This window comes from Muntiacus reevesi, chromosome 18 (assembly GCF_963930625.1).
Source record: "Muntiacus reevesi chromosome 18, mMunRee1.1, whole genome shotgun sequence".
Lineage (NCBI taxonomy): Eukaryota > Metazoa > Chordata > Mammalia > Artiodactyla > Cervidae > Muntiacus > Muntiacus reevesi.
The window spans coordinates 6,794,512-6,822,066 of record NC_089266.1 but is presented as its reverse complement, the minus strand read 5'-3'; the positions used below and the strand labels follow the sequence as shown (position 1 = coordinate 6,822,066).

The 27,555-nt window shown below is 46.4% G+C and overlaps 1 protein-coding gene and 1 pseudogene across 5 annotated transcripts; one reads left to right on the top strand and one right to left on the bottom strand.

Annotated features, from left to right (window-relative positions):
• Nucleotides 1-71: 71 nt before the first annotated feature.
• Nucleotides 72-26,409, bottom strand: NUP85 (nucleoporin 85). 5 transcript variants are annotated; one of them, XM_065908806.1, is made up of 20 exons: nucleotides 26,110-26,409; nucleotides 22,094-22,250; nucleotides 21,269-21,362; nucleotides 17,321-17,483; nucleotides 13,763-13,833; nucleotides 13,186-13,229; nucleotides 12,071-12,140; nucleotides 10,820-10,941; nucleotides 8,078-8,212; nucleotides 7,863-7,985; nucleotides 7,525-7,656; nucleotides 7,189-7,295; nucleotides 4,059-4,142; nucleotides 3,839-3,904; nucleotides 3,507-3,658; nucleotides 2,651-2,768; nucleotides 2,448-2,548; nucleotides 1,030-1,181; nucleotides 589-690; nucleotides 72-311 (listed from the first exon to the last, which is right to left on the bottom strand). In XM_065908806.1, the coding sequence occupies exons 2-20, from the start codon at nucleotides 22,139-22,141 to the stop codon at nucleotides 222-224; spliced, it is 1,974 nt and encodes a 657-aa protein (XP_065764878.1). In that variant the 5' UTR covers nucleotides 22,142-22,250; nucleotides 26,110-26,409; the 3' UTR covers nucleotides 72-221. The 5 variants fall into 5 exon arrangements, with proteins under 5 accessions (XP_065764878.1, XP_065764880.1, XP_065764881.1 ...); XM_065908808.1 differs by having other exon boundaries at nucleotides 72-307; nucleotides 26,110-26,408; XM_065908809.1 differs by having other exon boundaries at nucleotides 72-266; nucleotides 26,110-26,408.
• On the top strand, nucleotides 14,736-15,137 carry LOC136149799 (small ribosomal subunit protein uS10-like; annotated as a pseudogene).
• Nucleotides 26,410-27,555: the final 1,146 nt, after the last annotated feature.

Here is a 27,555-nt window from a genome sequence, read left to right as displayed (position 1 = left end):
TCCAAGGTGGCTACCTCAGGTTTCCAGTGCTGGCAGGTTAAAACCTCCCCACATGTAAGAACTTGCCTGTATTTGCAAAAAGAAACATTTATTCTTTTAAAAGTGTATATACATTGCCTTTACAAAGATACCATGTTGGAGCCAGTTTCAGGAACCTTCCAACGAGCCTTCTTTTATAATCGACCGAGCAAGATTCCGTGCAAGAGCAAGTCTCAGCATTTCTACCTTGGTGGTCTCGATATCATCATCCTAAAACCAAAGACGGCCTGTGTGAAGACCAGCAGGAAGTTTTCCTTCTTTCCCAAGACTATCTAATCCAAAGGGAGATAAAGGGCACAAAACATTCAGTAGTATCTTCCAGCAAGTTCTTAATATGAGACCAAGCTGCATGCAGAGGACCACAAGTGACAGGAAAGAAAGAAGAAAATCGAGAGGCCAGAACACTAAATCACCCCATTTCCCCCTAAAGAGTGAGTGTGCCCTAGTCGCAAGTTAAGCAAATACGTGAGAGGCATGTGAGTTTGCAAGGGGCCAACGTCTTGGGCGGGGTGCCTCCTCTCCCCTCCATCCTGGAACCACCAGACTGACCTGGAGCTGCTGGGCATCGGGCTCTCCACACAGCGGCCTTCCTGAGGTCAGGTCCTCCAGACACCTCAGGAGCTCGTACGTCTGCTCCGCGGAGAAGATCACCTGCGGGGAGAGGCCGCTTCGCGGAGCTGCTCCCCAGCCAGGGCCCGCAGCAGTCTGGCAAGGGCTCGGCTGAGACAGCCTTTCTTGTATCATGTGGAGAAGTGTGCTGGGGGCTGAGAGGCCCCACTCACTCCCGGCTCTTCTCATCAGGGTCCTGGGCTGAGCACTGTCTGTGGACCGCTGCCTCATTTCAAGATAAGTCATTTGCTTGTGGAGATACTAGATTTCCAGAGTGGGCGCTATGGAAATCACACAGCCCTACTTAGGAGACGATGGATGGATGTACCATTTGCAACAGCTACAGGATAAAAGAGAAGACACTGTGGACTCAACCTGTACCTGTTTCTGTTCCAAAAGGGGCAGGGCGTCTGTCAGCAGCGTCATCCAGAAAGACCGGGGGGCAATCTGGGATGTCATCAAAGAGAGGAGGAGAGAAGCGGCATCGACAAAACGCTTCTCCCCGTATAAGCGGTGGAACTCACGGTACTTTCCTGTTGGGAAGAGAGAGCACCAGGTCACCTGTGACCCTAAACAAGAGACCCTAGAGCAAGGAAATTCTTCCAAAGCGGCCTCCAAGCTCATCAGCCAACGAGACCAAAAGGATTCAAACTCCTCGCTTAAAGGGGGCTCCAAAGAGCCAAACCTGGGAGAATATAAGTGTCAAAATGAACAAGAGTCATGGTTGATAATAGACTGAATAAAATAACCCTCGAGGCCATGACCGATATAAATGAAAGAATAAAAAAGTCAAAAAAAAAAAAAAAAAGAAAGAATAAAAGGGAGGAAGGGGAAGCTTTCCATACAGGGGAATGCCAACTAAAACACAATTTTATCGGCACTCACAAAATCACCAGTAGTTACGAACACTAGTGGATCAAAGTCTGAGGAGACTTAAATAATCCTGAAGTACAGCTCCACAGATTAATAAATCTGTTTAATAAATATTAGAGGAGACCCCTGGTGGATGCCGTTTTACCCAAGTGATCAAGGTGAACTCCACTAAGGGAGTTCCTATTAACACATCCCCTCAGTGGAATTCCTGCCAAGTATATAACCTGAGGCTGTTCATGAATAAACCCAAAGTAATATTCTACAAGAGAGCTGAACAGAATCTGCAAAAACGTCAAGATTAAGGAACACCAACAAAGGCAGAGGCATTAATGAGATACGAAAACTAAATTCATGACAAAATAAAGGACATTATCGGGACAAGTGATGAAATCAGAATATGGATTAGGTGAGTGTTGTATCAATGCTGAACCTCCTGATTTTCATAACTGGTTAAGTAAAAGAAATGTTGTCATTCTTTAGGATATACATGCTCAGATATTTATGGAGGGAGGGAAACAATGTCTCCAACATACTTCCAAACTATTCCCAAAAGACTGAGAATAAAACAAACGAGGCAAAACATGAATAACTGGTTAACTTGGTAAGGTGTGTGGGGTAGTCTCTTATTCCTTACACTACTTTCACAATTTCTGAGTTTCAAATTACCAGAAAATAAAATGTTACCCAAAAACACGCTTTGCAGAGACCACACTGGCTCCTGTTTTTTCCCTGTGGTGGTGCTGCAGTGTGTGGGCTCTCGCTTACCCCACCAGGGACCAAACCTGCACCCCCTGCAGTGGAAGCATGGAGTCTTAACTGCTGCACCACCAGGGAAGTCCCTCAGAGCTCTCTGTGCTTTGGACTGGAGAAGTCTAGAACTTCTGTGCGCTTGTGCTGAAGGTCCCGGGGACAGCTCAGAGACTCACCCAGGAATGTCAGTCGATCACTGAGCATCATGGCTGGCCCCAGGTTGTCAATGAGATCCAGGTCAGAGAAGCAGCCTCGCTCACAGTAATCCCTGAGGAACCTGCAAGGCCGGCCCAGAGATGAGGGCAGTAGCCCCAGGCCCCCTGCTCAGCCCCACGACGTTCCAGGCAGTATCCGGGGAGCATGCAGACAGAGAGCCCACCTGTCTGACACCAGCGTGGCAAAGGCGGCATCTTTGGCGCGAATGCTCCAAGAAAGAGCAGAGCCCAGGCGATTGTTGCGGACCGCTTTCATGGCCAAGATCTTACAGATGCTGCGAACTTTGCAGGGAAAAGAGAAAAGGCAAACCATTCACCCTATCAATCACTCCACTCCCAAACCCTGCTGAGAGAGGAGCAGCCTTCCCACCACCTCTGAGTTTTACGTGGCTTCTCTGTGCGCTCCAAGTACAGCTGGGCAGCAGAACCAGAAGCTGTGAGGTTTATAAATTGTCTTCTGGCCTCGTCAACAGTACGACCTACCTTGGTAGACTTTGGCTTTGTGAGCAGGTTTCACTTAAGGGGTGCCAAGAATATTGGCAAGGCTCCCCAGAGACCAGCGTGTCATTATCTGTCCACATGCTGAAAACCCTACCAGGCTTTGGGTCCTGAGTGCTAAATGCTTTCAGGGACGGTCATAAACATGCAGTACCTCTGGGAAGAATAACTATTTAGGCCTGTACCACTTGAGAGCGAAGTGGGAAGAGACGGGGCAAACGTCATCAACGTCTCCCCGTGCTCTTCCTGAGTCACCTCCAGTCCTGCGTCCCCCCAGCCAGCCCGAGCCAGCACCGGCAAGCCCCCTGGGACAGGACAAAGTGCAGCTGCCCAGCCTGAGCCCTGGTTGAAGGCATGAGCACGTAAGTGGGCAGGACCTGTGTAACAGGCAGCATGCTCGACCGCTTCTGGGTCCCAGTGGGCCCCAGCGCTTGCTCCCTCCCCAGGGATGTTCCGACGCTTGGGCTCACCTCCTGGCAGCTACTGCCCAGACCCTGAAGGCTGGGAGGAGAGCCCACTCACCTTGCTCCGTCATCTGCCGCTGCTCGCAGACCCGCAGTACCTTGAGGGCTTTCTGCTCCGTGGTCAAAGGGATCCGCTCAATATGCAGCTCGAGAGAGACCCGGCCCAGCTCAGGGCAGTGGTCACAGTAGTCCACACCCAGCTGCCACAGGCTGCATGGGTCCAGCGGGACAGACATGAGGGCCCGGAAGCTGCCCTGGGGCTGGAACTAGCTTCCAAGGCAGCTCCTCCCCAGACCTGGTGCCTTCCCAGAACCAGACAGGAGAACCCCGGCCACGCGCAGCGCCTGCTGGAGGGCACCCCGCTGCCTCTCAGCCCTGCGGCCTTCCTACCTGTGATGAGCGAAGAGTCCTGAGGCGTATTCCAGCAGGAGGAACTCTCTCATGTTGGATCCAAAGCTGACAGAAAACAGACCATGAGACCAAGGCTCCCGGGCTGCTCTTTAGGGCCCCCTTCTGCAGCCCAACCTCCCTCCTAGGCATTCCGGTCCCCCCACCCTCAAGGGCCTGGGTGGCAGCAAGGAAAAGGTTGGCATGGCCGTGGAGTCCTTACTAGAGGTTGTGCGACTGCAGGAGCTTGCAGTGATCCAGCAGGTCTGTCAGATGGGCCACGAACCACCAGTTGCTCAGGGCGATGCTGCGGGTTGAGATACCAAGGCAAGAAGCAGCGTCAGGATGAGCAGCCACGGCCCCCAGGTGTGGAGCATAAGCAGGGGCCCCACACCTCCTTTGCTGTAAGAGGAGGGGAGGGACAGTGGCAAGCTGGACTCTGCCCACGAGGCGGGGACTAACACCACACTGGGAAGGGCACTCAACGTCGAAACAGCAGCCAGTGAGACGTGTCAATGGAGAATGTCACAAAGAACAAAATCCAGGGACCCAATGAGAGAGAGAGGATGCAGATACAGGGTAACGGCTAAGAAAAGGATTAAAAGATTGGTGGGGTTTGATTCTTGATGAAACACAGAACTCAAAGAACTAACGTGTGCATTTGGATTGCTGTTTACGTTCTGTTAACGTTTCTCACTGTTGCATAGTTTTGATTAGCATATTTTATGAACACAATTATATATACATGACAGCACTTTAAAAACCACCTTGTATTATCTATTAATACTTTGTATAAAAAATTATTTTTTGCTTGATTACATGATTAATAATTTGATTTTATTGGATATGTAATCTGACACATAACAAAGGTCTAAAAGTCCACCCCCATACCACATTTAATCAAAACCTAAAATCATCTCTAGCCCTTATTAAAAATGACATTTTCTAGGGCCCTCTAAATGTTTCGGATGTTAAGTTTTTTTACATCGCCAAATTTTGTAAACTCACTAGCATTTTGAATAGAATATACCAATGCACTTACTGCAGTGTGAATACATCATTTTGAGTTATATTTTTAATTTGTTACTTGGCATAGGCCTTTCTGTATCTGTATATAATGCTAGAGTATTTTTTAAATCTTGGGAGGGAAAAGCAACTTCAATGTTGCTAGGGTGAAAAATCCTGCTTTCAGGATATAAAAAGAGTAGGGATTGGTTTACACTGCATGACTGACTAAATGGGCTGTCTGCCCTGCCCTGGGGCTGCCGTCCCGTGAAGTCCATGCCAGTTCCTCTCTTCCTTTTGCTGGATGGCAAGAATTGGCAGCTGCAGCCCACAAGGGAAGAAATCCAATTTCCCTTCAGCTGTGGGCACGCCAGGCAAACACGGGGCCCTTCAGCAGGAGCTGGCCAACTGTGGCCTCCCAGGGCCTCTCTGGGATTCCCTCGTGGCTCAGACGGTAAAGAGCCTACCCACAATCCCTGTGTCAGGAAGATCCCTGGAGAAGGAAATGGCAACCCACTCCAGCATTCTTGCCTGGAAGATCCCACGGACTGAGGAGCCTGGCGGCTACATACAGTCAATAGAATCACAAAGAGTCAGACATGACTGAGCAACTACACTTTCACTTTCAGGGCCTCTCTGCTCTGCCTCAGGAGCCCTCTCTGCCCAATGGCCTGGCATGGTTGACATGGGGATCATCAGGTACCCCTATAGAAAGCTCCCTTCTAGCTGAGGAAGGGTTCCCCTCATTCCCCCCAAGAGGAGTGAACAGCTGACACCACACCTGAAGCTCAAGGCTCCCCTACACCACCAGCCCCCCGGCCCCACCCCAGACAGGCTCTCCTCCCCTGGGAAGTGAGCTGGGGCCTAACTGGAACAACCCGTGAGAAGGCAAGTGCTCAGGAGACCCCAGAACCCACCCTTCCTCGTCCAGGAGGGCACTCTCTGAGGATACTTCAGCCCTTCTTTCAATTAATGGACAGAGGTCTCAGGACCTGCTTTTCAGAGTAGGGCAGGAAGAAGCTTACTGGTCAGGAAAACCCAAGCTCCTAGATTCCTAGCTAATGGAAATACCTCAATTTTTTCCCTGCCTGCCAGGGCAGACGGACGCCCAGACTGAGGGGCTGCAAGCCTGATTTCCTCCTTCAAGACTGGCAGGGGTGATGCATTTTTCAGCGGCGTTCGTTAGCACCATGCCTCTTCGTTACACTTCTTTCTCTTTTCCTTCTACAACAACTGGAAACAGCAAGGTGCTTTTCTTTTTTATTGTCCTTCCTTCCTCTTTTCCTCAAATCTGTCTTGATCCTAAAATTCCAGATGTGGCTTATGAAGGAAGCCCTGGAGGAAATAACCCACTGCCAGTAACAGACAACATATTCAGGAATGCCTATTGCTTTGAATTATAGACAGAGACCCTGACAAAACTAAATACTGGCATCTGTGCCCTGGGAGCCGCACCTACTGATCCTTCGCTGCAGATACAACCCCTCGTGCCAAAATCAGCTGAATTCTGTAAGTTATCTTCCAGTTCCAACCAGTCCCTATTTTAGAGGTTTGTGAAAAGAATACGGACACAAACCTTCCTTTCTCCAAATCTAACACCATTTTCTGAATGGGCCTTGGCTTTCTTTTGGCCAAACAGGAAGAGCAGGTAGCATGTGTGGGGTGGAGGTGGAGGGTAGAAGCGGGGAGACCTTCCTACTGCCCAGATTCACTAACAAAGAAAAGATCCAGTCAAGGTCGGTGAATTCGATACCTGAGCAAGGCCACCTGCTCCAGCAGTTCCCAACCTTCCCCCTCTGCATGAGAAGGGAGGGTAAGTTCTCTCTGACTTACTACAGGTGGGGAATCTGGAAAGCTTTGCCCTGGATTCACTGTTTCACGCTCCCTATCCTGCCTTGCTGAAGGTCTGGGGAGGGGGGTTGATGTAGAATCTCTGCTCCGAACAGACCCAGCCCAGAGTCCACTGGTGTAGCTCCTGGCTCACCAGAGAAGTGCTGTCCTGTAAGGTGGCTGCATGTCCATCAAGTTCCAAGAAATAAGCTGGCTGGCTATTTCTGGATTTTAAATACCATAGTAATTTCTTGCAATATTACTTAAAGTAAACATCCCTGAAGTGCAAACTGTTACACATACAGGAGCCTGCAAGCCTCAGGAAGGCCCCCAGGCTCGTCCAGAGAAGACACTGCCTGCCCAATGTGGTTGTGGCGGGGGAGCAGGTCTGTGGGAAGGAGGTTAAGACACCAACAGGAAGGAGCAGGACACTCTGGAAAAGGCCGGTGGTGATGGGCATGCGACACCGTGAGTGCACCAGGCGCTGAACGGCCCCGAGGTGCTCAGCGGGGTCCTACCTGCACTCCTTGATCACTTGGTGGATGTCAAACTCGAAGGCTGCCATCAAGATGTTGTCCAGGGGCTCTGGGCTGCTCTCACCTCCCAGAAACAGGTCAAGGCTAGACTGTGGAAAGGTGGTGACCCATTCAGTCCCCGAATGGTGGCAGAGACTCAAGGGTGCAGGCAGGGCTGCTGTGCAGGGGACCCTAGAGAAGGGCGATGGGGTCCTTCAAACTGGGCCCCTCGATTCTCCAGGGAGGATCAAGTCAACGAGGCCACACGGTGAAAGTGACTCGGCAGGGAGCGGAGCCCTGGACACCATCTCCTCTCCCCTCCCGGGGAAGCTGACGCACCTGGGCATAGAGGTGCAGATCCATGGGCTTGACCGTGGGCTGAGAGTACAACAGCCGGGTCACCAGGAAGTGATACCAGTTACTCAGAAGCTCCTTCTGCTCCAGCAGGGCGGCATCGTCTCCCAGCAGGACCTGAGAAGAGACGCTGTCCCTTAACTCTGGGGCCACTTCCCGGTAACGCTCCTCATCTCAGCTGGAGCAGCTGAGGGAAAAGCTCGCTCCTTCCCGACAGGGCCCATAACGAGAGCCCCGTCTGAGGAGGAGCTGCTGCCGGGCTGGACGCCCAGGGCCCCAGGAGGAGCTGGTTGGCCCCCGGCCAGGACCCGCTCGCCGCAGACCTTGCAGAGGGACTCGAGGTGGGGGCTGGAGGCGAACGTGCCGTCCTGGAGGTGCCGCTCGCATTCCTCGTGCCAGTGCTGCCACCTCAGCTCCAGCTCCGTCAGGGTCTGCGTGTTCCCAGGCTGCGGGAGAGACGCGGACGGGGCGGTCACCATGCCAGCCCCTCACGCTCCCTGCATGAACCCATCTCTGCGACCCGGGCGGCTCCACATACGCTGAGAACGGGCATGGTCCTCATCAGGTCCCCCAGGACTCGGCACATGCCTGCAGAGGCGGGGCTGGCGTCGGCTTCCTTGGAGAGCACCTGGCGGGCCTCGTCCAGCCGGCCCTGCAGCACCAAGGCGGTCACCTGGGAGGAAACCAAGAGCACAGCATCCGGGCGCAGGCTCAGCGCTAGGACCCTCACCCGCTCCGGCTTCCTTGTCCCGGAGAAGAGGGACGGTTCCCTCCCTCAGGGTAATCTACTTCATCCGACCTTCTAGTTTTAACCCCTGCACCATGCTTTTCAAACTGCATGTTGTTATAACCCACTGCAGGTATGACTGACTTTTTAAAAATAAAATGAAATATAAAATAAAAATTACCAAAGTGCATCAAATAAAGCACTGATTCGTATAAGTTTCAGTTAAAAGAAAAAGTTTTAGTTCAAATACTGGGTTGGCCAAATTTGGTTCAGGTTTTTCCATGCTATTTTATGGCCTGAGTTCAATTCCTGGTTGGGGAACTAAGATCCTGCAAGCCACAGCAAAAGAAAAGGAAGAAGAAGAAAGCCAAAGAAACATATGCTGACCAGTCCCAATCCCTCTCCCTGAATTCGAGACGTGCACGCCCTATTCCCACCCTACGGTTCCACTTGACCCTCACAGGCGTCTTACCTGACATGCCTTGAAGTAAACACCTGGTCGCCTCCAACCCACCAACCCACATTCTTCTATTTCTTACACATCCAATTCATTAGCGAATCCTATCACTGTACCTTTAAACTGTATCCAGAATCGAATCACTTCTCACCACCTCCTCCACTCAGCTCCTACCCATGTCCAAGTCACTAGCACAGCTGCCTGATTTAGGACCTGAGCCTCCAGACTGGTCTCTCTGCTCTGCTTTTACTCTGTTGTCAGCAGTGCAGCCAGAAAATCCTTTGAAAACCTGCATCAGCGACTTCCCTGCTGGTCCAGTGGCTAAGACGCAGTGCTCCCAGTGCAGGGAGCCTGGGTTCCATCCCTGGTCAGGGAACTAGACCGCACACACCGCAATTAAGAGTTCACATGCTGCCACTAAAGACCCTGCATGCCACAACTAAGACCCAGCACAGCCAAATAAATAAACATGTTTAAAAAGAAAAGAAAATCTAAGTCAGATCACAGCGCTCCTGTGTTTGACTCTCCAATGTCCTCCTTACCCAAACTGACTCAGGAGTAAAACGGGAACTCTAGTGCCCACAAGCTAGGGCATACCTGTATCTCCTTCAACTAACCGAGTCCAAACAGCCCTGTGGCGCATGTGGGGCACTCCCCATGCTACAGACGAGGAAACTAGAGGCAGGGAAGCGACTCGCTGGAGCTCAGAGCTGGCGGAGGCCGAGCTGGGATGCTACCTGGGCAGCTTGGCACCACAGACCCTGTTCCTAGCATTCAACTACCCTGCCTCTCTGGGGCTTTCCTGGTGGCTCAGTGGTAAAGAATCCTCCTGCCAATGCAGAAGACACAGGTTTGATCCCTGGGTCAGGAAGATCCCATGGAGAAGGAAACAGCAACCCACTCCAATACCCTTGCCTGGAAAATCCCATGGACAGAGGAACCCGGTGGGCTACAGTCCACGGGGTCGCAAGAGTCAGACAGGACTGACTGACTAAGCACCACCACCACCCTGCCTCTCTAGGAGCTGAGCCCTTATCCCTCGTCACGTCCTCAGGTTCCTACTCACACGTCACCTCACAAGGGTGCCCTTCCTCGACTCTAACACTCCCAATTCCCCTCCCCTGCTCTATTTCTCTCCAGAGCACTTCACTTTTACACATATTTTACTTGCTTCTGTATTTATTTCCTGTCTCCCCACACAGGATGCAAGCTCCATAAGGGCAGGAATCACTGCCTGCATTGGTTCTGGTTGTTTCCTCAGGGCCTGCACACAGCACCACTCAAATACACAGTGAATGAACCACACACTTACAACCTAGGCCCAACCATTTCTGAACAAAGGCTCTCCCCTTACTGGCACAGATCTCCAAGCACCCGAAGGCCTCAGAAACAGCCTCAAAGGCAGCAGTTCTTTACCTGAATTTCAGATGTTATATGTCTGCAACATTCAAGTCAACCAGCAAGCTCCTCTCTGGTCACTCCAAACTGGGTCACAGGTCAGTATGGGTGAATGGAAAAGTACTGCTCTCCCAGACAGAATACACACACATAGACACACACACACACTGACTTTCCAACTGACCATCCAAAATGACTGGGATCATCAATGTCTTTGTTTTTAATAGCTTTACTGATTGCAATGTACACCTTATAAACATTCACCTGTTTAAGTGTCTAATTCGGGGGATTTGAGTAAGTTTACAGAGTTGTGCACTATCATCACAATTCAGCTTCAGAACACATCTCACACCTCAAAACAGCCCTCAGCCCACTGACATCAAACCCCTATCCCAGCACCTATCCATCGGCTTTGCGTTCTCTTCATCAAGTCTCATTCTTAGATCCACAAAAAGATCAAAATTCCCTTCTCACTGTGAAGTCTACAAAGCATTATTTTTCTTACATGATAACTTAGTTCAAAACTCCCCCACGGAGCAGGGAAGGAAACACCTCCCTAAGCACATCTCCATGATCACAGACTCAAAGAACCAGACGCCCACGGGCTCAGCAGGGAAACCCTCAGGCGGCCTGGGAGCACAGGCCAAAGAGAACCCGAGGAGGAAGGCAGGGAGGCCCAGCAGGCACGAGGGTCTTACCAAGTTCCAGAAGCTCTCGTGTTTGCTTGGATTCTCGCTGCCCAGAACATCTGCCGACAAATTGTCCACCTCGCACACGTGCAGCCGGACCCAGTCAAGGAGGTAGAGGAGGAGCGGACCGGCTGGGAGGAAACACACAAGCAGTGGATTCCACCTTCCCGAAGTACAGAGTGTAGGGCAGGCGAGCAAACGGCGGAGGAAGTGCTTTGTCCGTCTTCAGTGAGCGGGCGTGTGGTCCTGACCACAGGGCTGAGCTACCGAAAGGACTCCTGTGGGGCCTCCTCTGTGCCAGGCAGCGTGACCTTCCACTGAATCGTCAGGGGGCCAACCTCACCACCCCGACCACCCCCAGCTTCTTCACAACTACACAATACTCAGTGACCACATCAGTAATGGCCATAAGGGGATGCTACTGACTAGGTGCCAGGTACACAACCATGATAAAAAGATAGCGACAGTCCTCAGAATCTACTGGAGGCGAGCAGACAACCAACCAATTCCATTTCAAGCTGCTCAGTGCTTAAGCAGGAGTATGAATAAAAAGCTGTGACTGCAGAGAGACTACTAACATACACTTATGGACAAAAGTAAATATAAACCATTAAATGAAAGCAAAAAGGCCTGCAGCCCCTCCACAGAAAGCCCACTCAAGCCAGATATTGTACTGACACAATCAAATTCAAGATCAAGGGAATAATTCGAAAAGGACGCATGAAGCTGTAGGGTTGCCCCGGACCCAATCACCAGCAAAGGAATTCTCTCAGGGGCTCTGCCTTCCATCACCTAATCCTGCCTCATATCCGTACAACTTTTTTCATTCTTAAAATTTTAAACAGCAGAAATGTACTGTCTCGTGTTTCAGGAGGCTAAAGGTCTCAGGAGCTGGGAGGGCTGGTTCCCTCGGAGGCTGGGGAAGAACCTGCACACACTTCTCCCGGGCTTCTAAGACTTTCTAAAGCTTCACCAGTCCATGATACAAATATGGACCACTCCTTTCGCACGCTAGTCTGTTTCTTCGTATTTTTTTAGGGGTCACCTGCCTACAATTTAAGGTTTTCAGAAGATACTCTGATTCTTTTTGCAATATATTGACAAAAACACAGGCTTCTTCAGGCATCCTGTAATACTTCCCAATGCTCGTATTGATGAAAAGCAATGAAAAGAGCATTTTAGGCAACAAAACACCCATCACAGCACAGGACAGGGTAGGGGGACACCTCTGCCGCTGTGACAAGGTGATTCTGTGCTCACCTGGGGCTACTTCGATAAAAAGAATCTCACAAAGGTTCCAAATGAGCTCCATTGCCGACAGAATGGAGACCTAAGGAAGGAACAGAGGCCGAGTTTTGACTGAAACCATTCCTGAGATTTTTTTCACCTAGAGCTAAGAAACAAAGCAAAGCTTGAAACACATGATGGTCGTTCATTAACTCAACATTTACAGACTGTTCCTATGGTAGGGCTCCCCACAAGACAGTCAAGAGAATTTTAGGGGGTGGGACACAGAATAATAGTTTCTGTTTCAATGGTTGTGGTTTTAATGTGCCTTCGAAAAATGTAAGTAGCTCTTTACACCCATGATCTTGATGAATATTACAGTTTAGGAAGCGGCTCTGAGTAAAAAGGGAGAGATGATTTTTAGAAAAATATTTAGCAAATAACATCATAATATACAGGTACAGCAAAAATTAATGATGTTGATATTTAAGGGATTGATTTTTAGGAAACAATCTATTAAAAAAGTAACCCCCCTCCAAAGAAAAAAGTAAACCCAATGTAAGACTCCAAAATAAATCAGCTCTGGACCCTGACCTTAGGAATATGCAGTACCCCCATCATCCTTCTTGTACAATCACAGAATTTTATACCTTAATCATAAGGAAAAATAAATGGTCTGATGACTTCAGTTACGGTGCACCAGTCCCTACTGACTACTGAGTTTGAATAATATAAAAATTCTAACCAAAGAATGAGAATTCTTTAAGTCATCTTCCAACTAAAATGTAACAACCTGCCATTTAAAAATACTGGTTCACTGAGTATAGCTCATGAGACTCACCAGTGGTTCTAAAACCTCAGCTCACCACCTCAGGTGACACAACACGGTAAGGATTTATATTTCCCACAAGAGCTGAAAACTCGTACAAGTATTATCAAGCATATCCTTGTGTTCCAAGCTGCTAAGCCTTGAACAGGGCACCAGGAAGTTCAAGATGAGTCTTACCACCCCAAGGAGCTGCCTGTCTACCTGGCAGGAAAAGAGATGTCTGCAGTATCAGTGATTTCAAAGCCACCCCCGGTGACTACCGAGGACTCAGAAGGACATAAATGGTGCCGGTACCACACAGGCGGCCCCACCCCCTTACCTGGCTGCTGAACTGGCGGCCACTGGCTGAATCTTTATCAGCAACTAACAAAACATAAAGTATTTTAAGTGAGCAATGTAACATGAGTCTTACTGTTAGACCTTCATAGACAGGTACTGTGGCTTGTGCCTTCTACTGACCACCCATTTTCAATACAGATTTTTTTTTAAACATGCTTCATTTCTCTGTTGTACATCAATGATCTCAAACCACGGCCCAGAAATGACAAGTGGGTCTTTCAACTACAATGTGGCAAACGGAGAGACCACCATGCTACACAAGATTCTATCCAGCATCCACAAGTCACATGGGTCTCAGGATTATGATAACTTTCAATCACCAATATCAAGGAACTGGGAATGCAACTGTCAAAGGTCTTTAATTTGGCCCTTTAGCCTCATACCTGCTAACATAAAATGTTCTAATTTGTTCTAAAATGTACTCAAGACAACTGCCAGAAAATTAAAGATTATGTAAGAAAGGCAAGTAAGTTTTAAACTAGAATGTCAATCAGATTTTACCTTGTAGTACTTATAGCCAGATAAATACTTCAATTACTCACACACACAATATTTACCTGCAAATTGGTGCATTTCCTCCATGCACGCTCTTATGACTGATCGGTAGTTTTTACTCACTCGAACCAATCTACAAAAGATGAAATGGCATACAAGATGAACCTGGAACAGTTTATGGTGACAGAAAATAAGGAATATCTTGTGATGATAGAAAGTATCAAAAAAAAAAAAAAGATAAAAACTTTGCTGACAGACAGGAGTCAACTTGAAGGAGTTCCTCATGGCCAAAGCTAAAACAACTTGAGCCACAAAATAAACAAAATAACATATAACCCAGGGACTAAAAGAAATATCCATGAGTCCACAAGGATATTAATTGTCTCAAATGAGACCCACTAATGGATCCTAAAATTAGTGGTTGAAATTTGAGGAGAAATGGGATTTTCATAGTCTCAAGAGTTTTTCCCTCAAATATTTACTAGTTACAAAGGGCAAAATGGTTAACTTTATAGTACAGAAACCCAGTAGAAACCACATTAACCAAGTGATCAAGGTCAATATAAACATAATAAAACATCAGTATCATGAACCTCATGATGTGATGTGTGAAGAAGGACATATCACACCACTTCTGTGGTATTTTTGCTAAAAATGCATAATCTCTGCTCAGTCATGAGAAAACATCTGACAAACCCAGGACAGTTTTGAGGGACAGTTTCCAAGATGATTGGTCAATATTTTTTCAAAAGTGATAAGGCCATGAAGCAGATTAAGGAGAAAAAAACTAAATGCAACCTCATTTGGCTGCAGAAGAGAAAAAAGGACATTAGTGGAAAAAATGGTGGAACCGAAATAAGGCCTTCAGTTAATCACACTGCATCAACACTTAAGTTTAAAAAAAAAAAAAAATTCCTCTTTGAGGAAGACACGGTCACCGCTGCAGCGGAGCTCTGTGCTGCCCGCTCTTGTTCCTGACTCACCGCTGTTTGCTCTCGCCAAGGAACAAGTCGGTCAGGAAGCCGCGCTGCAGCCATGGCCTTTAAAGACACCTCAAGACTCCCGTGGAGCCAGAGGTGGCCATTCACTGGATTAGGATCACCCTCACCAGCCGCAACGTGAAGTCTCTGGAGAAGGTGTGTGCTGACTTGATCAGAGGAACAAAGGAAAAGAATCTCAAAGTGAAAGGACCAGTTCGGATGTCTACCAAGACTCTGAGAAAAACTACAAGGAAAACTCCTTGTGGTCAAGGTTCTAAGACTTGGGATCGATTCCAAATGAGGATCCACAAGTGACTCATTGACCTGCACCGCCCCTCTGAAATTGTCAAGCAGATCACTCCCATCAGTATTGAGCCAGGAGTCGAGGTGGAAGTCACCATTGCCGATGCCTAAATCAATCTTTTTAATAAATCGATAATCAGTTGTTAAAAAAAAATTTTTAAGTTTCCCAGTTTAAATACCAGCAATGTGGTTATACAAGATACTAACATCAGAGAAGCTGGATGAGGGATGTAGAGAAGTCTATTATTTTTGCACTTTTTCTGTATGTTTAAAATTATTTCAAAACAGAGTTCTTATAAAAGAGCAGAACAAAACAAACAAAAAAGGAACTGACTATTAGTTACCAAGAAGTAGACCCTTAGAAAGAAACATTAGTTCGAAATGAAGAGACCTAAATGCTGCCTACTGGCTCCATTTATTTTTGTTTATTTATTTTCTGGCTCCCTTTAAAGATGAACAGAAGGTACAATGGGGCCAGCAGCAGTTGAAAACAACTTGCACACACTCTCACTTAATTTTTCAGTCAAGACTCAGCCCCAAATAAATAACTCACCTGGCCAAAAAACAAGATGATATGCTGACCCCCACGCACAAAACAGGAGCTCCCATACCACCATTAATAGGACATTCACATGTTCACTGATTTATTAAACTCAGCAAATATTTAAAAGCACCTACTATACAGATGAATGAGGATATCTGGGAACAGAAGGTCCACATAAACAAGACAGGGTCCCTGCCTTCAGGGAATTACAGGACTTTTGACATGCTTTGGGCAATAGAGATTTCTCTGAGTTATCAGTATCCTGTACCAGTCTCTTGTCACCAGTGACCTTTCATAAACACACAGACACACACGCATGCTGACCAGGGTACCCTCTGGGGTGATTCATCTGTAAAATGCTTATCAAGGAAGTAAAATACAGTGACACTGTGGTTTATAAGAAGAAATAAAACGCTAGGTCTTCAACCCCAATCCCTGACTCACAGCTCCTAAAACCTTTGTAAATTCCTAAATGACAAGAGCACTGGTAGAACCTTTCGTTCCAACTCTAGGTAGCTTCTGGATGAGGACTTCTCACCATAAAGACCCAGTCATAATTAGAAACCGAAATTATCAGCCCTGTCCCTGACTTCCCTGGAGAAAGAAGAGGGCCATAAATGGAGATAATAATTGATCATGCCTACATGAGGAAGATTCCATAAAATCTCACAGGCAAGGGGTTTGGAGAGCTTCCAGGTGGGTGAACACATCCATGTACCAGGATGGTGACACACCCCAGCTCCACAGGGACAGGGGTTCCTGCACTTGGGACTCTTCCAGACCAGGCCCCACGTTCATCTTCACCTGGCTGTCCATCTGTGTCCTTTCTCATATCCTTTAATGAACTGCTAAACTTGTTTCCTTGAGTTCTGTGAGCTTCTCCAGCAAATTTATCAAACCTGAGGTCACCATGGGAACCAGTGATTTGTAGTCAAGCTGGAGAGCAGCTGTGGGTAACCTGGGGACCCACTATTTGTGACTGGCATCTGAATGGGAGGCAGTTTTGTACTATAGAGCCCCTAACTGGAGGAATCTGTTGCTATCTCCAGGTAGGCGGTGTCAGAATACAGCTGAATTGTAGGACACTCAGCTGGGGTCAGAGAACTGCTTGGTGCGTGAAAACTCCCACACATTTGATGTCAGAAGGGTTGTGAGTGAAACACAGGAAAAACTTTTTGTTTTTCCAACACAAATACCAACATTATCTATTCCCTAGACATATGAACAGACACTAAGAAAAACCTAACACAGGGGCTCTCAAACTCCACTTGTACTTAAAACTCACCTAGAGACTTTAAGATCCACCCCTAGAAATTTTGGATATGAGGTGAGGCCTGAATAAGTACCTGATGTTGATGCAGTTAATTCACAAATCTCACTTTAACCAATTCTAGTCTGTAAAAAATACAAGTTTTCTGGTCTCTTCCCAAAAAAATGCCTTGAAAATAATTCTTTAAAGACAAAACAAAACTCTCAACAGTGGAACCTCATTCAATGACTCTCAGGTGCTTATTTGGCCTAAATTTTATTCTTTGGAGGGTAAATGCAGTAGGAATAGAAACAGAAAGCTCGTCAAGCAGTGAGCAAGTCAACTGGCAGCCATTCACACATTCTCTGAAAGACTTCTCCATCCATGACCACTTACACTGCCCAGTACAGAGGCCAGAAAATCCAACCTGGAGTCGCATATTTCTCCAGAAGGTCCACCCATTGTGCAAAAGGAAAAGGAGGCATTTCACTTGGTTTTTCAAAATTTAGTTGTGGGAGGCAGCACCTATCAGCAGCCAACTTACTGAGCTTTTCTGGATTTCCCAGTCAACTCTTCTTCGATTCTCTGGAGGCCCACGAAGATTCCATGGGATTCATTGAAGAGTTTTCTCAGGATTTTAGAGTAAACATCTATATCCTTTCGGATGATATGGATAAAGGGGCAACCTGCCACCATCTCTGGTTTTTCTGAAACAAAACAGGAAAAACAAAAAAATTAACATCTATCAGAGTCATCCTCATCAAAGCACTCTAAAATTTTAATTGAGTAGCTAATTACAAAAACTTCAGCTTCTTTGCTACTGATTTCATGATATATTATTTATCCACACATGAATTTTTATTTTTATTTTCTTTGGCCATGCAGCAAGTAGGACCTTAGTTTCCCAAGCAGGGCTTGAACGCATACCCCTGCAGTGGGGGCACAGAGTCCTAACCACTGGATAGCTGGAGAAATTCCTCATATTTAAATTTTTTTGTTTTAGTTTTTATTTATTTTGGCTGTGCTGGGTGTTTGTTGCTGGTTGGACTTTTCTCTAGTTGCAGGGAGCGGAGCCTACTCTCTAGTTGTGGTGCACGGGCTTCTCATTGCCATGGCTTCTCTTGTTGTGGAGCACAGACTCTAGGGCGTGCATTTCAGTAGCCTGCACACTGGCTCAGCAATTGCAGTTCCTGGGCTCTAGAGCACAGGTTCGAGTTGTGGTGCACGGGATTAGCTGCTCCATGGCATATGGGATCTTCCTGCACGAGGGATCGAACGTATGTCTCCTGCATTGGCAGGTGGACTCTTCATCACTCAGCCACCTGAGTGAGTGAGTGAAAGTCGCTCAGTCGTGTCTGACTCTTTGTGACCCCATGGACCATACAGTCAGTCCATGGAGTTCTCCAGGCCAGAATACTGGAGTGGGTAGCCTTTCCCTTCTCAGGGAATCTTCCCAATCCAGGGATCAAACCCAGGTCTCCTGCACTGCAAGCAGATTCTTTACCACAAGGGAAGCCCAAGAATACCAGAGTGGGTAGCCTATCCCTTCTCCAGCAGATCTTCCAGACCCAGGGATTGAACCAGGGTCTCCTGCATTGCAGGCGGATTCTTTACCAACTGAGTTATGAGGGAAGCCCTCAACCACCTGGGAGGCCACCATACGTGAATTTTTTAAAATTCTTTTAATTTTTTATTGAAGGATAATTGCTTTACAGAATTTTGCTGTTTTCTGTCAAACCTCAATATCAATATCCCCTCCCTTCTGAAACTCTCCCCCATCTCCCTCCCTACCCCACCCCTCCAGACTGATACAGAGCCCTTGTTTGAAGTTTCCTGAGCCATACAGCAAATTCCTATTGTCTATTTATTTTATATATAGTAATGTAAGTTTCCATGTTACTCTTTCCAAACATCTCACCCTCTCCCCATGGCTATAAGTCTATTCTCTATGTCTGTTTCTCCATTGTTGCCCTGTAAATAAATTCTTCAGTATAATTTTTCTAGACTCCGTATATATGAGTTAGAATACGGTATTTATCTTTCTCTTTCTCACTTCACTCTGCATAATAGGTTCCAGGTTCATCCACCTCACTAGAACTGATTCAAATGTGTTTCTTTTTATGGCTGAGTAATATTCCACTGTGTATATATATCACCTTTATCCATTCATCTGTTGATGGACATCTAGGTTGCTTCCATGTTCTAGCTATTGTAAATAGTGCTGCAAAGAACAATGGGATACATGTGTCTCTTTCAATTTTGGTTTCCTCAGGGTATATGCTGAGAAGTGGAATTGCTGAGTCATATGGTGGTGAACATAACTGAATGGTGGTTTTATTCCTAGCTTTTTAAGGAATCTCCATGCCATCTTCCATAGTGGCTGTATCAATGTACATTCCCACCAACAGTGCAAGAGTGTTCCCTTTTCTCCATACCCTCTCCAGCATTTATTGTCTGTAGACTTTTTGATGAGGGCCATTCTGACTGGTGTGAGGTGATATCTCATTGTAGTTTTGATTTGCATTTTTCTAATAATGAGTGATGTTGAGCATCTTTTCATGTGGTTGTTAGTCATCTGTATGTCTTCTTTGGAGAAAAGTCTGTTTAGATCTTTTTCCCACTTTTTGATTGGGTTGTTTGTTTTGGTATCGAGTTGTATGAGCTGCTTGTATATTTTGGAAATTAATCCTTTGTCAGTTGCTTCATTTGTTATTATTTTCTCCCATTCTGAGGGTTTTCTTTTCACCTTGTTTATAGTTTCCTTTGCTGTGCAAAAGCTTTTAAGTTTAATCAGGTCCCACTTATTTACTTCTATTTTTATTTCCATTACTCTAGGAGGTGGGTCATAGAGGATCTTGCTTTGATTTATGACATATGTGAATTTTTATATACAAATGTTTACTCTTTAGACTTTACCCCTCAACTCACTAGCGTACTCTGTAAAGACATTTCACCTCTATCCAGTAAAATGTACTAGGGAAAAAAAAGGAAACCACTTAATATCAGCCTATGTAAACTCAATAAATAAGATAAACCCAGAGCTGAAATTTTACAAAATGTCAAAATAAATATCCTTTTTATATTATTTTTTATTGCCATTATTCCTAAAACAAAGAATCAAAAACTGACTAAACTATTTTGCAACAGTGATGAAAAGGCTCTATAATGATAAATTATAAACCACCAACTTATGGAAATTTCACATACAGCAGCTTCTCAAATAAATTGTGATAACGTTCAATGGCTTGTTGTGAATGTGATTTCAATAAAGAAAGAAAGAAAGAAAATCCTGAGTTTCCAACAATCAAGGACAAGCTAGAAATGTTGATAAGCTTTCCCATTAAGTAAGGAAAGAAGCCATTCAGACACAGTCACAGAAGTTTCTCTTCTGAGCAACTTCTACCACTCTGCCAAATTTGAGATTCTCAATACCAATATATCCCATAGATATTTGGCAACATCAGGGATCATTTCAAACTATAAAATCAAGAAAAACTACTCTGCTTAAAAATTACATGAGGGCCTTCACAGGTGGCACAGTGGTAAAGAACCCTCCTGCCAATGCAGAAGACACAAGAGATGAGAGTTCAATCCCTGGATCAGAAAGATTCCCTGGAGAAGGAAATGGCATCCCACTCCAGTATCCTTGCCTGGGGAATCCCATGGACAGAGGAGGCAAGAGGGCTACAGTCCATAGGATTGCAAAGAGTCAGACACTACTGAGCATCGGTGGTCTAGTGGTTACAACTCCATGCTTCCAATGCAGGGGTCATGGGTTCAATCCCTACTGAGGGAACTTAGACCCCACATGCCATGCCAAGTGGCAAAAAAATTTAATTAAAAGAAAAAACCACACAAACTGCATACTATGTAATTTACTAAAATTATATGACCTTCATTAGCTCAATGTGCTCCCAACAAAAAAGGAAAACCTTTACATATGGATAAAGAACATGACAAAGATTCGCAAAATAATCCTTTTAACATTTCCTGAGATTTCTCTCTTGAAAAGGAGAAAGCAAAATCAAGTATAGAGATGTCGATTTTACCTTGCTACTAGAGGGAATCCCCATCAGAAAGGTAAGAGCCATGTCCGATACCTGATGGAGCTTAGAGGACAAGTTATTTTGTTCACAATGAAAAAATGAAGGTAAGGGCTGTGACATCTGCAAACATTCACAATGAGGGAACTACTACAAAGAGAATTTAGTCACTCAGGACAAAAAGGGAAACAAAAAGCTTCAAGTTTTTAAGTATAAAGAAAACCTTCTTTAACACTGGGAAGATCATTGTTAACTTTTTTTTCCTGGACTCAACATCTGCCAAGTCTCACAAATCAATGAAAATCTTAAATAGCTAAAAAGTTTCCAAAATGAAAATGGTACAAAATAAGTTCAACAGTTTCATATCTCAGCTAGTCAACTCTGAGAGAATAAAGAAAAAAAAAATTGTACCAACACAGATAATCTAAAAGAGAAACAAAAAAACCTACCTTTTTTATTGAAAGAGGTTTCACACACCAGCATCTCCCCTGGACCCCAGTCAAAACACATTTGCTTCTTCTGGGAATTCACTCCTGGAATCCACTAGTTAAAAAAAAACACACATAAGGCACAGAAATTGTTATTCTTCCTAAAGGCTTTGCTTTCAATTGACTTGCAAGTATAATCCTAGTAAGCAGTGGTTGTGAAAGTTATCAAGTGCTAATCTATAAATACAACTGAGTGTGGCTGAGATGAACCCAGTCTGTTAGACCCTAAATGAGCAAGAGAGTTTTGTTAGGCACCTAAACCCAGCCTGCCACTTCTCAAGTGCTGATAAAAAGGAAAGCTACCCCCTAATCAGTTATTATATGGTAATTTAGTGATCTGTAGTTCAGAAAAAGGGCAGTTAAAAAAATTAAACAGGAATTGAACTGCTGTTACTCACTAAAAAGACCTCCAATCCCATGGCCTCTATGTTACATCTTTTTTTTTCCCTATGTTACATCTTTAATGGCGCTTAATTTTTTTCTCCAACTCAGTCACACCAATCCCTCTGAGACCAAGCTTCATAAATGCAACTGCATAATCCACCCTTTATGAGTTTTCTAACCTCCAGAGCTATATCCATAACATCAAGAGCCAAAACAGGAACTTAGTTTATGACTGCAACGGGTTTTCTGGAGTTGCGGTGCGCGGGCTTCTCACTGTGGTGGCTTCTCCAGTTGTGCAGCACAGGCCCTGGAGTGCACGGGCTTAGCTGCCCCGCGGCATGTGAAATCTGCCCGGAACAAGGACTGAATCCGTGTCCCCTGCATTGGCAGGTGGATCCTTACCCACTGAACCACCAGGGAAGTTCCAAAACAGGGACTTCTGATGCTCATTCCACTCCCGCAGTAGGACAAAGCCTTCCCCAACTGTCAGGAGCAACCCTTGCAATCCTCCGCCTGCCCTCATGACCCACTGAGGTCGCGCCAGTGGTAAAGAATCCGCCTGCCAATGAAAGAGACACAGGTTTGATCCCTGGGTGGGGAAGATCCCCTGGAGAAGGAAATGGCAACCCACTCCACTATTCTTTCCTGGAAAATCCCATGGACAGAGGAGCCTGGAGGGCTACAGTCCATGGGGTCGCAAAGAGTCAGGCACAACTGAGTCCATGCATCTCTCCTATACCCCAGCAATCCCACTTCTAGGTAGTTATCTGGAAAGAACCAAAAAAAAAGTGAAGTGAAGTGAAAGCTGCTCAGTTGTGTCCAACTCTTTGTGACCCATGGACTATACAGTCCATGGAATTCTCCAGGCCAGAATACTAGAGTGGGTAGCTGCTCCCTTCTCCAGGGGATCTTCCCAACCCAGGTCTCCCACATTACAGGCAGATTCTTTACCAGCTGAGCCACCAGGGAAGCCCTTAAAAAAAAAAAAGACAAGAACTGTAACTCACATTTCTTAAGAGTCCTTGACCTAAAAAGATAATACCACTGGTCTAGAAAAACTACTCAAGATTAATCTCTTTGGATCTACACTGAAACATTCCTGAATCTGCTAAATACTAACTGGCCTTCACAAGCCTTGATATATTCACCCTGCTATAAAAAGTGACAATAGTTTTCCAGGTTATTCATTAGCCTCTTGACAGTGTGTATAGAGCAAGCTCAAAGAGCAGACTAATCTCAAATACAGACATGACTGAATTCAAACTTTCATTGCTGAGGTTCAGATTCTAAACTATGGATGATGCCCTTCTGAGAGGCTGTGTCCACAAGGCCAACCTAGTCTTCCTACCTGGTCTTCCCAACACCAATGTAAAGCTGGGTTGTCACAAATCAGTCATCACTACTGGGGGCAAAATTCAGCTTAGATAGTTTTCATTCCATTTGTAAATGCATGACTCATTGTCATGGTTCCATAGCAAGTAGCTTTCCAGGGCCGCACAAAGTACTGGGAAAGTTTCCCCATCCAAAGATTCTGACATAAGCGAAGGAGGGAAAAGTAAGATAACATGTAGTTTGAAAAAGTCCCAGTGATTCCAATAGTCTATTTTTCCTCCCAAAAAACAGTGACACAGTCCTTGATGGATATTTGGCATTTAAAGTACTTCACATATTCATTAAAAGTTAACACTCTATAGGATATAGCAGTAAGCTTTATAGAGAATAACATCCCAAGTTCACTGCTGTTTGAGATCTCCTGTCTCTTGTCCAGTTAATTTTGAATTGACTTCTATTTTCAGTTTTTTTTTTTTTTCCTATTTTCAGTTTTTGGTTTTGTGAGACACTGCTTTGCAATATGATGGCTTCAGCAGAAAGCTGAAGGCATCTCAACTTTCTAAAAAGCAAAAATATAAGGTCAGGCAGCTTGCCGTTTAGCAGGGCTTACAGGTTACCAAGAGCTAAGAGATGCAGAACAAGCCTAAATAGACAGATGGAAATATTTTCTAGTCAGGGAGAGCTTTTCTGACAAAGAGGTTGCTGGAGCTTGTACGTAAAAAAATGAGTGGGATAGAAACCTAAGAGAGAAGAGCATCCCAGACAGGGGGAAGGGTAGGTATCCCTCCTCTAACAGCCATGAATCTCCTTCTAAGCATCATATATCATCCACATCTGACATACTCTCCTGAGAGTTCAAACAGACGTGAAAGCAAACAGAGCAATGAAAAAGCAGGAACAGTCTCCCGAGACCTAGTAGATGCTGAAAAGATCAAGAAGAGATAGAAAGAATACATGGAAGAACTGTATAAAAAAGATCTTAATGAACCGGATTATTACAGTGGTGTGGTTAGTCACCCAGAGTCAGACATTCTGGAGTGCAAAGTCAAGTGGGCCTTAAGAGAAGCACTGCTGTTAATAAAGCTAGTGGATGTGATGAAATTCCAGCAAAACTACTCAAATCCCTAAAGGAGGATACCATCAAGGTTTTGCATTCATTATGTCAGGAAGTCTGGAAGACCCAGCAGTGGCCACAGAACTGGAAAAGGTCAATCTTCATCCCAATTCCCAAGAAGGGTAGCACCAAAGAATGTGCTAACCATCGGACAATTGCACACATCTCCCATGCTAGTTAAGATCATGCTTAAAATCTTGCATGCTAAGTTGCAGTATTATGCAAACCAAGAACTTCCAGATGCTCAAGCTGGGCTTAGAAAAGAAAGAGGAACTAGGGATCAAATTGCCAACATTTGCTGGATGATACAGAAAGCAAGGGAATTTCAGAAAAACAACTATCTCTGCTTCATCGACTACACTAAAGCCTTTGTGTGGATCATGACAAACTGTGGAAAGCTGTTAGAGATATGGGAATACCAGACCATCTCACCTGTCTCCTGAGAAATATTCCCTGACTGGGAAATATATCCATCTGTCCACTTAGGCTTGTTCTATATCTCTTAGCTCTTGGTAACCTGTAAGCCCTGCTAAATAGCAAAGCAGCAAAGTTAGAACCCTGTATGTAAAAACTGATCAGTTCAAGATCGAGAAAGGAGTATGACAGGGCTGTCTGCTGTCACTGTTTGTTTAATCTATATGCTGAGCACATCATAAGAAATGCCAGGATGGGTGAGTTACAAGCCAGAATCAAGATAAGCGGGAGAAACATCAACAGACCTAGATATGCAGATGATACCACCCTAATCGCAGAAAGTGAAGAGGAACTAAAGAGCCTCTTGATGAGTGTGAAAGAGGAGAGTGAAAGAGTCGGCTTAAGGCTAAATATTAAAAAAACTAAGATCAAAAAATTAAAATTAAAAAAATAATAATAAAAAAATTAAGATCATGGCAACTGGCCCCATTACTGCATGGCAAATAGAAGGGGAAAAGGTGGAAGTAATGACAGATTTCTTCTTGGGCTCCAGAATCACTGCAGATGGTAACTGCAGCCATGAAATCAGAAGACAATTGCTTCTTGACAGGAAAGTGATGACAAACCTAGACAGTGAGTTGAAAAGCAGAGACATTACCAGCAAAGGTTTCTATGGTCAACGCTATGGTCTTCCCAGAGGTCATGTACTGTTGTGAGAGCTGGACCCGTAAAGAAGGCAGAACGCCAAAGAATTGATGCCTTCGAACTGTGGTGCTGGAGAAGACTCCTCAAAGTCTCCTGGACAGCAAGGAGATCAAACCAGTCAATCTTAAGGGAGGTCAACCCTGAATACTCACTGGAGCGACTGTTGCTGAAGCTCCAGTATTTTGGTCATCTGATGAGAACAGACGACTCATTTGGCAAAGTCCCTGATGCTGGGAAAGATGGAGGGCAAGAGGAGCAGAGGGCGTCAGAGGATGAGATGAAGGGACGGCAACACGCACGGAATGAACCTGAACTTAAGCAAACTCCGAGGGGTGGTGAGGGACAGGGAGGCCTGGCGTGCTGCAATCCATGGGGTCGCAAAGAGTCGGACACGACCGGGAGACTGGACACAAGCAGTCTCTCGAGAGAACTATACTTGGTAAACCTTGGGCCAGCTCAAGCAGAAGCCAAGCTCACGGGGCTGCGACGTGAAGCTCTGCTCGGCTGGGAGGAAAAAAGCCGTACGATACCTCCGCCTGGCTCCAGCCCGCTCATTGAGCGGGCTTTAGCCCAAGAGGAAAAGCCAGAGAAGCAGGGAGGTCGGGGAGGCAAGGGCCGGCAAGGAACAGAGTTGGGGGAGCGGGGTCTCCAGGGCCAGGCAGTCCTCAGAATACACAAGGGAGCAGGACCCAGCGACCACCGCGACCCACACGCGGGGGGCGAATTAATGCGGCAACCGAGCGGGGGGCAACTGTGCTGAGGGAAGGGGCCGGGCGCCTCGCCAGCAGCAGGGACGAGGCGGACCCAATCTCCGGGCCCCGGGGGGAAAGCGTACTGTTCGGGGCCCCCTTACAGTGACCGTCGGCTCGCCGTCGAACTCCTCCATAGCGCCGCACCACCGCCGCCGGGAGCTCGCAGGGCCGCCTCAGGGCTCCGGCTCAGGGCCGGCTGCGAGCGAGGACCCCGCGCGGGAGCGCCTCCCGCACTGCCTGCAGGCCCAGACGCGGCGCGGGCTTCTCCTCGGAGCCACGGCCACCCGCTCTGCGGCGCTCCGCACGCGCCCCTCCTTCTGGCCTGGACCACACGAACGGGGGAGGCAGGGCCAGGGGCGGCCTGTCCTCCCGGGACCGCTTTCGCCAGATCCGGCGCCGCCGCGGACACCCCTGAGCCGGGCGGAGAGACGCCCTCGCGGAGACGGCGGGAGCGGCGGGGAGGCGGCTGCGCATGCGCGGCCGAGGTCGAGCGCTGGCTTGGCCCCGGCGGGAGCGAGCTCAGCACCGCTGCCGGGGCTGTGTCCTCCCCGCGCCTCGGTCTGCACGCTCCCGTCGTCGGCGCCGCTGCTTTTTCCATGGCAGGAGCCCCGTTGGTCCATCGGGCTTGCGAAGGAAGGTATTCGTTGCCAGCCCCTACCCCAAACGGCTCCAGAGGCATGGTGGGGGGACGAGATTGATGCAGCCGAAACAGCTGGGAAATGGAGAACCCTGGGCTGAGTGGGCCACAAATACTGGTTTGTTATGGGCTTCCCTGGTGGCTCAGAGGTTAAGAATCCTGAGACGCGGGTTCGAGCCCTGGGTGGGAAAGATCCCCTACAGAAGAAAATGGCAACCCTCTCCAATACGCTTGCCTGGGAAAATCCCGTGGACAGAGGAGCCTGGCGGACTACAGTTCATGGAGTCGCAAGAGTCGAACGCGGCTTAGCGACGGAACAACTGATTTGTTATCTCACCGAAGAAAAGCAGGGGGAAAAAATCCAATCAGGGAATTCGAATCCCAGGTCTTATTATAGAAAACCTCAAAAGTTCTTCGGTGACCTAAAGGAGTTATTTATGTTGTGAGTGCCATATTTACAAATGCATACACATACAAAGAAGAGAATATTACTGGTTCTAAATTCTCAAATAAGCGAATTTTTGTTTGTTTTTTTAACAAGCTTGAGCTAATTCGATATCTTAAACCTTTGGAAATGGTGCCTGAAAATGTAACAGCTCTTATCTAGAAAAGAAATTTGATAGGAAAATAAGACAAATTTTCTTTCAATAATTTACTTGGGGAAGCACTTCCTTCACTGAGATGATTCTCAACGACTTATTTGAATAGTAGAAATAAGATGACTTGGAATGTTAGGAAAACCCTGTCACCCCAATAGTTTATTCTTTTAAGGTATACCCTTTTTAGTAAAGGGAGAAAAATCCTGTGGGTATTATAATTTTACTCAAATCTGTATCTTTGAAGTCAGCCATCCATAGGATGAAATTTAATGTAGTTTCACACAAAATTCCACACTGTTCTACCATCTATG